Source organism: Enhydra lutris, unplaced genomic scaffold, assembly GCF_002288905.1.
Source record: "Enhydra lutris kenyoni isolate GAN:26980312 unplaced genomic scaffold, ASM228890v2 scaffoldscaffold28, whole genome shotgun sequence".
Taxonomy (NCBI): domain Eukaryota; kingdom Metazoa; phylum Chordata; class Mammalia; order Carnivora; family Mustelidae; genus Enhydra; species Enhydra lutris.
The window spans coordinates 17,363,586-17,375,227 of NW_019154112.1; the positions used below are offsets into that span (position 1 = coordinate 17,363,586).

The 11,642-nt window shown below is 39.7% G+C and overlaps 1 protein-coding gene across 4 annotated transcripts; it reads right to left on the reverse strand.

Moving 5' to 3' along the window:
* Nucleotides 1–2,271: 2,271 nt before the first annotated feature.
* Nucleotides 2,272–11,383, reverse strand: LOC111152268 (protein tyrosine phosphatase type IVA, member 1). 4 transcript variants are annotated; one of them, XM_022510721.1, is made up of 6 exons: nt 11,092–11,383; nt 7,088–7,635; nt 5,961–6,053; nt 5,521–5,651; nt 4,241–4,315; nt 2,272–3,808 (listed from the first exon to the last, which is right to left on the reverse strand). In XM_022510721.1, the coding sequence occupies exons 2-6, from the start codon at nt 7,190–7,192 to the stop codon at nt 3,691–3,693; spliced, it is 522 nt and encodes a 173-aa protein (XP_022366429.1). In that variant the 5' UTR covers nt 7,193–7,635; nt 11,092–11,383; the 3' UTR covers nt 2,272–3,690. The 4 variants fall into 4 exon arrangements, with proteins under 4 accessions (XP_022366429.1, XP_022366430.1, XP_022366432.1 ...); XM_022510722.1 differs by having other exon boundaries at nt 7,088–7,632; nt 11,092–11,297; XM_022510724.1 differs by lacking the exon at nt 11,092–11,383 and adding an exon at nt 9,725–10,178 and having other exon boundaries at nt 7,088–7,632.
* Between the last annotated feature and the right edge of the window lie 259 nt (nt 11,384–11,642).

The window sequence follows — 11,642 nt, forward strand, 5'->3', positions numbered from 1 at the left end:
TTATCCTCTGTGCTTGATATTTCAGTTATGTGGTATGTTACTGTGGATATACTCTTTAAAAAAAAATTTACTTTAGGGATACCCGGCTGACTCAGTGGGTAGAACCTGTGAATCTTGCTCTCGGGGTTGGGAGTTCAAACCCCATGGGCATACAGCTTACTTAAAAAAAAAAAAAAAGAAGTTTACTGTCTAAACTCTTATGTGGTAGCAATTACTGCTGTGTATTTCTAGCTTTTCAGGACAATAGGACTGCATTTTCCATGCTGGTAGCTATGTGACCAGTTCCATCCAATGAGTTGGATAGAAGTGTTATGCATGATCTCTTAGCCAAAAACTTAATTATCAAAGCCCTTTTGGCCTTCTGTCACAACTAGCACTTTTCTAGAGAAAAGATGCTCCATCAGCTTGGGTGGAATGAATACGAAGGTTAAGTAAGGGTATCTGTATTATTTTCAGGGTTGCTTGTTTCTGCAGCATTATCTTAGCTGATCCTGATTTATTTCAAAAAAGGTTTTGTAAAAGGAAAAGGTTCAATCTAAATGAAGAAATTTACACAATCACGTAACATTCACACTTTTTAAAAAAGAGAATGAGTTCCACAGGCAGTTTAAGAACTCCTAAAACCTTTAACAACTTATTACATTAAAAAGGTCAGGCATATGTAGTCATAGCTGTGTATAGTAGTCACATGTTTGAATCCCTGAATTTTTTAAGATTTTATTTGAAAGAGTAGGGTGAGAGACAGAAGGAAGGACTCTCAAGCAGACTCCCTGCTGAACATGGAGCCAAAAGGGGAGCTCAATTCAACAACTCGTGACCTGAGTGGAAATCGAAGTCAGACACTCAACTGACTGAGCCACCTGAGTATCCTGAATCCCTGCATTCTACTTATCAGTCATCTAACTGGAGGTTTATATTCCTTATGTATAAAATTGGGAAAATGTAAGATTTTAAAATAATTAAATTATGAAAATTACCTGAAAATAATATCCTTAATAAATGGTAGCTATCACAATAGCTATATTAATTGGTTAGTCTGGCAATACATACCTAGGTTTTGCTTTCAGCTAAAGGGCTGCATTGTCTCTTGTTATGATTTAGTAATCACATTACTTAATTGTCAGCATTATGGTTCCTAGAGACAGGCTTAGTCAACTAGTCACTACTTAACACATTATCCTATTGATGGAAATTGTTATCCAAAACCAAGTAATAACCAAACTTTCAAACACCATCTGGTAACTTCTTACATTCAAGATCTCAACTCATTATTTCTATTTTATTTCTTGTTAGATATAAGGAATCTCCCAAAATGTATAATGGGTATTTCTATAATTAGTCATATTTACAAGACACAAAATATTTGGATAAAAAGTAAATTTCATCATTTGAATACTGTACAGATGAGATTTATAAATTGATTTTAAGCACCATATATATACAATCCAATACTGCAAACCAACAGTGTTTCCAAACTCAAGATGTTTCATTTATCATGATGGCACCTCCTCTCAATAAACAAATGCTGTTTTATGGGCTGATAATAGCAATGATTATTTAGTTATCAATTTTACAAAATTACCAAATATCTTCAGGGGAAGGCTGCATTTAAAAAAGAACAAAACAATTACCAAAAAAACTGAGGTTAATTAACTACTCCCAATTACAAAACATGTAAGATTTAAAGAACTAAGGGTCCCCAGAGACTTCCTTATTGCTTTTTCCTTGGCTCTAAGTTTTAAGAATAGTGTATATTAAGTGCTAAACTGGCAGAGATGGAAGCAAAATCTTTTTAAAAATACAATGTGGAGTACCATTTTTTAAAAAAAATACCTTACTCAGTTTTAACTATTAAAACTGTTAAATCAGACAAGGACATCTGTCCCTTTTAGATTAACATGAGCTACGCAAAGGAAGCACTTAGATTACTGAAATAAATACTGAAAGAAATTTAAAATTTATTAAGCCTTCATGTGCCAAATATGTTCCAATATCAAAACCTGTAAAGGCATCCATTATTTGCAAATAAGAAAACGGGCTCAGAAGTTGCTCAAAACAAGTTATTATTTGGTGGAACTGAGCTTCAAATTAAGGCCTTTCTCTAGTTTCTCAATACAGCATAGTACACAGGTTTGAAATTATTTAAACCTTTAAAAAGGAAAATCTGTAATGGAAAGTACTTTTAATGTTAAGCAGTTCTCATGACTGTAACAAATTGTGTCCATCAAAAACTTACTAAATGTCAACTTCATTTAATCCTTCATTTGTTTAAAAAAAAAAAAAAAGAGGACATACTTCAAATGGCACTAAGTGAAGCCTAATTCATTTATATCATTTTTTACAAAACCAGTTAACTTTAAGCCAAACAATTTCAATGATGATAAATGCATTTCATTATTTATTTAGATGTTTAAGCTCTCGCACTAGATTTTTACAAGCTGGTGAACACTGACAAATTATGTCTCCCACAGAACTACAACCACACATTCCCAGACAGTATAAATATATGGTTGAACTAACATTAATACACATCACCATTTATCAATTACATAATAAAACAAATTATCAAGTATCCAAATATTAAGTTACACAGCTCAAAAGGCATATAAAATATTAGATGTCTGCTCAATTCATTAGCAGAAACCCACTTTTTTTTTTTGCAAGAGAGGTTGGGAAGAGAAGAAAAAAAAATCACTTCAAACAAAAATATGTTGATAAACAACTTCAGATAAGAAAAAAAATTACAAGAATTTCAGAAATTTTATGATTAAGAATTGTTTTAGCTACAATAACAAAGCATCTCTACCTTTTAAAAAAATATTTACTAAATTAAAGAGCATATTCTACATGTTCTGCACAAGACAAAGGCAACATTTTACTAAAAATACTTAATAGCCCCCTCCGTTCTTTTTTCAGGCCCTCCCTGTAAGTTGCACTCCAAAGTGCAAACATTAAAATTAACTGTAAGGCTTTTTTGTCTGGAGACATTAAAGACATGTGCTTCTGTACAACGTAGATTTTCAAAATGGAGGTTTTCCATAACAGCACAAAATGAAATTTGTAGAAAGATATGATATAATCATTGTAAGACTTGGTTTAAAAAAAAAAAAAAAGAAAGAAAAAGAAGTTGAGCAAACCTGATGTATACTGGTATGAATGTGGGAGATGTAAACATAAAGTGAGCAGGCAAATAACCATATAGGCCCTAATTTCTATGTTTGAAATGACTGGAGGAATAAACCACATAAGGTCCAGAGTGTTCATAGTTCCTGGGATTTTAGTTCTGTACGATACTAAAAATATACAACAAGTATTGTGCTGGATATTTTGGCACCTAATCTTTCTAAATTTCTTATATATTGATAAGATTCTGGCATGGGAATAAATTTAAAGACATAACTCAATACTGCATGATTTCAGGAAAGGTCAATTGGTACAAGTGGTAAGCACATTTTAAATGCTGTAAAGCAAGAATCTTTTGCAAAATGTCCAAATAGGTTGATTGTAACCCAAACACAGAGGCTGCAATCCCATCAAACTTGTAGCCTGATAAAACTGCTTTCCAATACTCCTATGGAAGCTTCATTAGACTTAATCACCAGGCCAACATATTTGCTAATATGTATGACAAATTAGGTCCTGTTTCAAATTCCACTTCCAAGGCAAATGACATCAGGCACCCCTGATCTTTTATTGAATGCAACAGTTGTTTCTATGACCATTGGAGTCTTTGAAGCGCAGCCGCATTTTCGGACGATACTTCTCCAAATACAAAAGTTGCTTGCTGTTAAAAGCTCCACGCCGCTTTCTACATGAAGAAAAACAAAAGGTGAATTTACTAAAGCAAACTCCCTCCATATTACTGTTTACTATGCTATAGACAACTACCTCTTGTGGCAATTTATCTTTTTGATTATTATGCTGTGACTTAATGCCAAATTTATGGATAGACATACATGTGTAAATGGAAAAAGGGTACTACAAAGTCCTAAATCTTAAGTGTTCTGGTTATAACAGTCAAATTTATATATCCACTTATATGAGATCCACTTACATGACAATTTATTTTAGAATCTCTGTAATCTGAGCATTTACAAGGAGTATAAATAAGATCCTATTTCCTGGTTTTAATACTATCTTGAATGTAATGGTTAGATGGGATGTGGGAGGAAAAACTGTTTTTGTAGTAATAAAACCCACTGATAATGAAGAAATGAAAAGAAAATCATTATATACTTACTGTCTTATGAACTGTACTGCATCTTCATATTTCATTCCACCTTCAATTAATGCTAGGGCAACAAGCACTGGAGCTCTGGTAGGGTAAGAATTTTGATAGATCAATCCTGGAAAATTCAACACCTCAAACATTCATCCCTTAACCCAAAAGTACTATTATTTACCACCTTCCCTATGTAATTAATACCTTAGAGTAAATGTTGACTTCTTTTTAAAAAATTAATAAAGCATCAGCATTTTCCTACCAAACCCAGACCTTTACCTAGAACCAAAATAAAACTATGTCCTTAATTGTTATAAGTAAGTCTGAAAACTAAGACTTGTATTATTTGAGGGCAATCTTAAAAAACCTAAGGGGGTAAATCTTGATAAATGCAGATAATTTTTTCTGAATCCAAGCAAGGAATAGTATTTTAAAAAAAATTTTTTTTAAAGGTTATGAACTTCTTTTCCTAAAGATCTTCTGGAAATATTTGCTTCCTTTTTTGTTTATTATCAATGAGATTGTGACACAGTTGCATGCCAAACCCCCAGGGCCAATGCTCATTTTATTTTTACCCTCTAGAAAAGAACTTTTTTTTCTTGGTGGTGGGATGGAGGGCAGTAATACTGAGTTACAAATCTGGATATGAATATTTGGGCATTACTGGGTGATGAGTTCCCAGTGAACTGGGATCTCCAGGATCAAGAACGCTATCAAAAGTACACCATATGCAACTCAAAGCACCTTAGAAATGATTCATAATTCTTTTTCCTAATGAGCCTGGACAATGATTCCAATATCATTGATATCACTGATACAAGCTAGCACAATTAGTTCTGTACGTAATTGTGCCCACAGAGACAAGTATAATTTACAACTACAGCATTTGTTAGTTCCAGCTGTACTGGAAGATATTATTCTATTACATTCACCTACTTTTTTTCTTTTTTTTTTTTTTTTTTTTTTAAGATTTTATTTATTTGACTGACAGAGATCACAAGTAGGCAGAGAGGCAGGCAGAGAGAGAGGGGGAAGCAGGCTCCCTGCTGAGCAGAGTGCCCAATGCGGGGCTCAATCCCAGGACCCTGAGATCATGACCCGAGCTGAAGGCAGAGGCCTTAACCCACTGAGCCACCCAGGTGCCCCTACATTCACCTACTTTTAAACTTAGTTTAATATGTAACCTAACAAAGCAAATTGACTCACAAAGTGATAACTGAATCTTTCTTGGACTCAAAATCAAGTTTTTACTAGAATGAAGACGAATACCATTAAATGGATTTAAAAAATTCTCTTACCTCCCAAGGCCTGCAACACAATGAACAGCAATACAACAACCAGGTTCTTCACGAAACTTAATTTTTACAAGACTTAACCAGTCATCAACAATCTGGTTAGATGGTGGTGCGCCATCATCAAAAGGCCAATCCTAAGTCAAAAGAATAAGCGTTTTAGATTTTTTAGCATAAATGCCAACTAATAATTCTAAGTTTCTAACACTCAAGCATTTTAATATGCTTAAACATGTCTTTTATGAAACCCCACTGTCAATGAAATGCAAATAAATGCTGAATCTTTATAAAGATCTCATTACTTCAAAGCTTTGCTTAGCTTTCATATTTAGAAATTAAGATGCTGTATACTTTCGTAATAACTTAAAAAAAAAAAAAATCAAGCTTTTTGAAGTTGGTCATTTTGTAGCACAGTATCAAACACATAGGAACTATTAAACACTTACAAGAACATGGATGCCTTCTTTCTCCACAAGAGTAGTGTCATAAGTTGCTTCACATACTCTTACTATAGTTGTAACGCCATACTTCTTAAGTTCCTGGATAACACATACATAAAAAATACTTAATGGAAGTCTTTATGACCATGATACTATTGCTCACCAATTGCTGAAAAGGTATTGCTAGTTAACAGAAAATCATGGAACAAATGGTATAACTTATGTATGTTTAACAGGAAAGTAAATCTTGTTTTCATTCATTCATTCCACACCACCCACATTTACAACTCAACTCTGGGAAGTGAAATCCTGTTTTAAATGACAACACTAGCAGAGGACAAAAGGAGAATATTAAACATCACATATTTTTAATAAATTTAGTTAAAAAAAAAATCATGTGGCCCTTCATACATGGAAGGTGTTTATAGTATTGGCAACACCAGCCGGATGGAGATGAAGAACAAGAGGAGAGAAGCAATTCAGAGACAAAGGTAAACAGAACCCAAAGGAATCACTCATGACTACAAGTAATCTGACTTGACTTGATTACATTAACTCCTTAAACTTTTGCTCACTGGCAGTACACACTGTAATTTAGAACCTTAAAAGTATATCCAAAGACTCTAAAATCCTATAAGTACAGTGTAAAAAACCTCACACTATTTAAAACTACAAGATTTAAGACTCATAATCCATTATTACTAATTATAATTAGTAGCTAAAAATTGGCTTCTAGCATTAAATAGGGCCCAAGACATTAACTAACTTTGGTTACAGTATTAGTCATTAGACTAAGCAGATATATGATCTTTAAGTGGCAGCCTCCCTTCTATAAATTTCTTGTGAGAATCATACTGTTATACCGCCCTCATATAGATTTAAATAAGCAAACTGTGAGGCATGAACAACTAGATGATCTTATAAATGCAAACTAATTCAAGTACATGCTCTTTCTGAAATGTACAAAATAATTTTCCTGTAACCTAAAGAAGAAACTGGTATTTCATTTCTGGAAACTGAACGGCAGACATACCAACCAAAATTTCTCTAAACCACCTATTTATTTTGATTGATAAAAAGCCCCACCATTAAACTGCAATCAGTTTAAGACATTAGAAAGTATCAAACCTTACCTCTATAAATTTGTTTAAGGTCGCATTGGTTGGATTGTGTGTAATAAGAAATCTCATGTTCTTGTATGTGACTTCCACAGGAGCTGGGCGGTTCATTCGAGCCATGTTAATTTAGTTAAAAACACTCAATAGGGTTATGAAAGAATTTTAAAAATTGAATACAGAAATGACGCAAAGAAACTGAGTCTACTTCAATATACTCCACTTGAAATTCTCAGTGCTTTGAGTATGAAGTTGGGAGTAATGGGAAATGAAATGAACCTCCTAACAAGAAGCAGCAATTCTTCAATCCAGTAATACTGAGGCAATAGAAAGGAAGTGCACTGAGGTTTACCCCATCCAGGTCAGAACTCTTGTAAAATGCTCTGTGGATTTCAATTCAACACTTCTGTGTCCAGGTTAACCACTCTTTATGGGGGCTTCTTGGTGGAGTAGTAATGAATTTCTACAGTTCACTTGTCTGCATAGAGGTCGTGCTGTGCCTGGCAGTAATCTCCACTGCCCTTCAGAAACTCCATAAATGTGTGACCAAGAACACCACAGAACTGCTGTTTAAAAGAAAAAAAGAGAAGAAAAAAGTTGTTTTCCAATTCAAAGGAACATATTATGGTTTTGTAGTATTTAAGTGCACGACTATCCTTTCAAATTTGGGCCCAAGCCACCTTTTAAACTTTTATTCAAACCACAAAAATAACAGGGATGATTACAAATTAAATAAAAAACCATAAAACAAGCATTCACAAGTAGATTACTTTAGATTAAAATTACTGACCTAATACAGGGACCCCTCAAAGAACACCACTGCTACATTTTGACAATATCACTTAAACATACACTCCCATTTTATTTTAAATAGTTGGTGGCTTTCAATGTTATAAAACTTACAACTCTTTATATTGTTTTTCCACCTAATAAAGTATTTTTGCATATTGTAAACTTCATGAAAACCCTGGAAGCTGTTAGTCCTTGCATAATTTACTTACTCCTCTAAAAACTCAATATGTTCTTTTAAAAAAATTATTTTTAAAATAATCTTTACATCCAGCTTGGGGCTGGAACCTAACCCTAAGACTGAGTTACAGGCTCTACCAACTGAGCCAGCCAGGTGCCCTTCAACCAATGTTTTTAAGGGAAAGAAAAGAAACTGGTTTTCAAAATGCTTCCACATGCACTATCTTTTGATCCAACAACCTATCAATTTACAATTCTTTTTTAACAGATTTTCCTTATCTGAGTCTCTGGAAGTTAATCAACTTGTTATATGAAATACAAGAATGAACATTCATAAAGTAGGAAAAAAAAGAGACTGTGAGTGCTAAGTAGTAAAGAGAGGAATAAGAAAAACTGATAGGTTAACAAGAGTACCAAGTGCCAGTCACTGCCCCCAAACACTTTCTATGTATTCTCAAGGGAAAATTACCAAATAAAATCTTTTAACCAAAGATTCCCCCCAGTTTATATTTAAGCATTTCAAAAGCTTAAAATTAAATCCAAACTATCTGTTATTTCCATTTTGCACCTTTAAATAGCATTTTGAACCATACTAGTTATAGTTTCTAGAAAAATTTTGCTACATTTTGAAGAATTCATATGGAGATCTAGCAGATCAGTGAAAAACAGCAAGTCAAAACCCTAGTTCATTTTTCTGTCAAAACAAAGGAACTAGCCTCAGGAGTCCCAGAAGAAAGAGGACTTTCATTATTCCAAATCTGTTCAAAGGAACCCTCAGAGAGTATTCCTTCATGTATTTGCTACCTGGGTTAAAACATTAGTGACTACCATTAAGTAAGCTTGGCTCTACTACAGTGAACACACACAGCAGTAATCTGGAAAATAATTTCAGTTATACTTTTGCCTCAAATACTAAATATTACTTCCTTAGAATAAAAAAAGTGAATTCTGGCAGCTTTTCCATGATATACAATGAATTAAAGAAGTCCTTTGTAAAGCTGTTAAGTGCAATGACTCGTGGCTTAGTATTCTGATTTCCAGATACCATCTTTTTTCAATTGAAAGCACATGTATGAAAAAGACAGTATTTCACAATACAACTTCCACATTTAACAGCTAAAATTCGTGTTACAGCTGAGTTTGGCCGTATCTCTTCATATAAGCAGGTTCATCAGGAAGCAGAGAAAGCAACAGAAATAATTCACTTAGTGGAGCCATCCAGTGGCTGGGGGGGAACTTTCACCAAAAGAGCAGTGACCACAACTACTTAACACCTGTTCTGCCCAATACATTCCCTCACTACCAATTTCCTTGCCAAAGAAAAACTATCCACAATAGGCAGCTCGGAAATACCAAGGCGTTTCTTCCCCTTCCCACCTATCGTTCTATATAATCACCGTAATATACACCTGGCGGGGGTGGGAGGGAGGTCTGGGCAAAGCAATTTCTGCGCAGAAGCTTAAATTCGTCAGATTGCAGAGTCAGAGGAATTAATCCGTATAACCACTCTGTCCAATAGGTCGTTGAAAAGTTTGTTCCAGATCTACTATATCTTAAGTAATGTATTTGGTATACAGCATATGTAAAATGCTGCTTTACTCTTGGGAATGACCTAGCTTTTTGGTCTTCAACTGATTTACTGCCGTCAAACGAAATTCATATAAAAAGAGAAACAGGAAGAATTGCCTCAGAATCTGGATCCCAAGCAGGTAGACGGTTCCAACTACAGCGCAAATAACAACTTAATACTCTTGGAATCGTAGGCGGCATCCACGGACAGAAGATAAACCTCAGAATTCTGGCTCTGGCTGGCTACTGTTGCCACAAGCCAAAAGCAGACAACAACACATTACACAAGGATTTCAGGAACAGTTCTAAATAGTCCCCGATTAAAAGGCGCCATCCAGGGCCCAAAGATTGGCAGGGAAAGTGCATACTGGTGCCCGGTCGTGAACTCCTTCGCTTCAGTGCAACAGTAGTCCTGGCAGTTTCCAAGGTGCTCAGACCCAGACCATTTCTCCACCGACTTGCCCCTGAGAATGGACAAGACTCGACTTGTTCCCATTATCCAGAGCCCCAAGTGGGGCGTTAAATCCGGAACAGCTCGAATTACCAGGTGGAGACTGAGGGCGCAGGGCGGGGCAGGGAGTCGATCTCCTCACCTAGCAGAGCCTCGCTCTAGCCCCCGCCAAGGCTGTAGCTCGCGGAAAGCCCCCGAGGGCCGCAGTTCCGCGCACGCGGCAGTGCGCGCCGGGGCCCGCCCGCGGCGCCCCCTTTCCGCGCCGCAATCACGGGTTCGCGCCGCGCCTTCAGTCAGGCGCGGACGCCGAGGCCATTTTGTCTGAGGCGCCGGTCCGGGCCGCGGAGCACAGGGGTGGCTGCACCAGGTTCCTGTCCCGCGCCGGCCCCCGAGCCCGGAGACCTCTCGGCCGAGACCGTTATCAGCCTCGCCGGCCGCCCCGCCTACCCCACGCCGGCCCCGGTTCGGTGGCGACCCCGCCGCCGCGCCCTCCCCGTATCCGGCTCCGCAGTGACACGCGCAGCCCTTGCCCCACCCCGGGCCACGTCTCCCGCTTCCCAGGCGGGCCGCTCTCTTTCGGCCAAACAAAGGGGCCTCGGGACGCCGCGGAGCCCGCCGGGCCCCGGACAGGCGCGCCAGACCGGAGGGCCAAGGGCGGAGGCGGCGGTCACAAAGCGGCTTTTGTGCCGCCCCGCCCGGCCTGCTGCGGTGGCCGAAACCGCCCCCACCCGCCGCTCAGGCCCGGTCGCAGTGCCCCCGCCGCCCCCGGCTCGGCAGGGGTGAGGAAGCCGGTGCCTCCGGCATTCAACCGCCAACCCGCAACCCGGTGGACCCCAGCGTCCGCGTCCCCGCAGCCAGTCCCACCGTCCGGCCACGGGGTCGTAGTCCGGCCCGCTCCAGGCAGGGACCCACCGGAACTGCGTGCCGGGGCGGTGGGGAGCGGACGCCGGGCTCGGAACAAAGGCGACGGTGGGGATGGGGGGGCCGGTCGTGGAACCCCGGCCCCAGAGGCGGCGGAGCGACGGATACTCACAGGAATATGTTTACTCATTGAAGATTGTGGCCTAATCATACAGCCGGTCCCGAGGCGGCGGCGACACAGGCGGCGGCGGTGGCGGCGGCTGCAGGGCAGGGGGTACCGGTGGTCGTCGCGGGGCGGCGGCGGCTTTGCAGGCGGCGGCGGGGGCACCAGACTCTACCATGCAGTGAGCGGCTCCGAGAAGAGCGCGTAGCCCAGCCGGCCCGCAGGAGAGGGAGCCAATACGCGCGGCGAGGCGCCCTTGCGTCACAAGCCCTCCCTTTTATAGCCGGTGCGACGTGCGAACTCCCGGCCACCAATCGCGGCCGGGGGCCCCGGCAGCTCGCCGACGAGCGGGGGCGGAGGCCCAGCCCCCTCCCGCGGACGTCACCGCGCGGCGGCTGCTGCCGGTGTGAACCGGTTGATGAATGGCGAAGCGCTGGAGTCGTAGCATCTCCCGGGCGGGGGAGGGAAGGGGCCGTGGAGGGACTCGGGGGCCGACCGAGCATGGGGTAGGGAAGGGGTGGGAGCGGGAGAAGATTGCAGTCTGTTGACTGGAAGGAATC

Excerpts from the sequence above, each read along its gene's own strand:
- LOC111152268 (XM_022510721.1), bottom strand. The coding sequence starts at position 7,192 with ATGGCTCGAATGAACCGCCCAGCTCCTGTGGAAGTCACATACAAGAAC. Across the intron at positions 6,054-7,087 it reads CCTTAAACAAATTTATAGAG|GAACTTAAGAAGTATGGCGT; the intron begins GTAAGGTTTGAT and ends TGTGTTATCCAG. Across the intron at positions 5,652-5,960 it reads AAGAAGGCATCCATGTTCTT|GATTGGCCTTTTGATGATGG; the intron begins GTAAGTGTTTAA and ends CTTTTGACTTAG.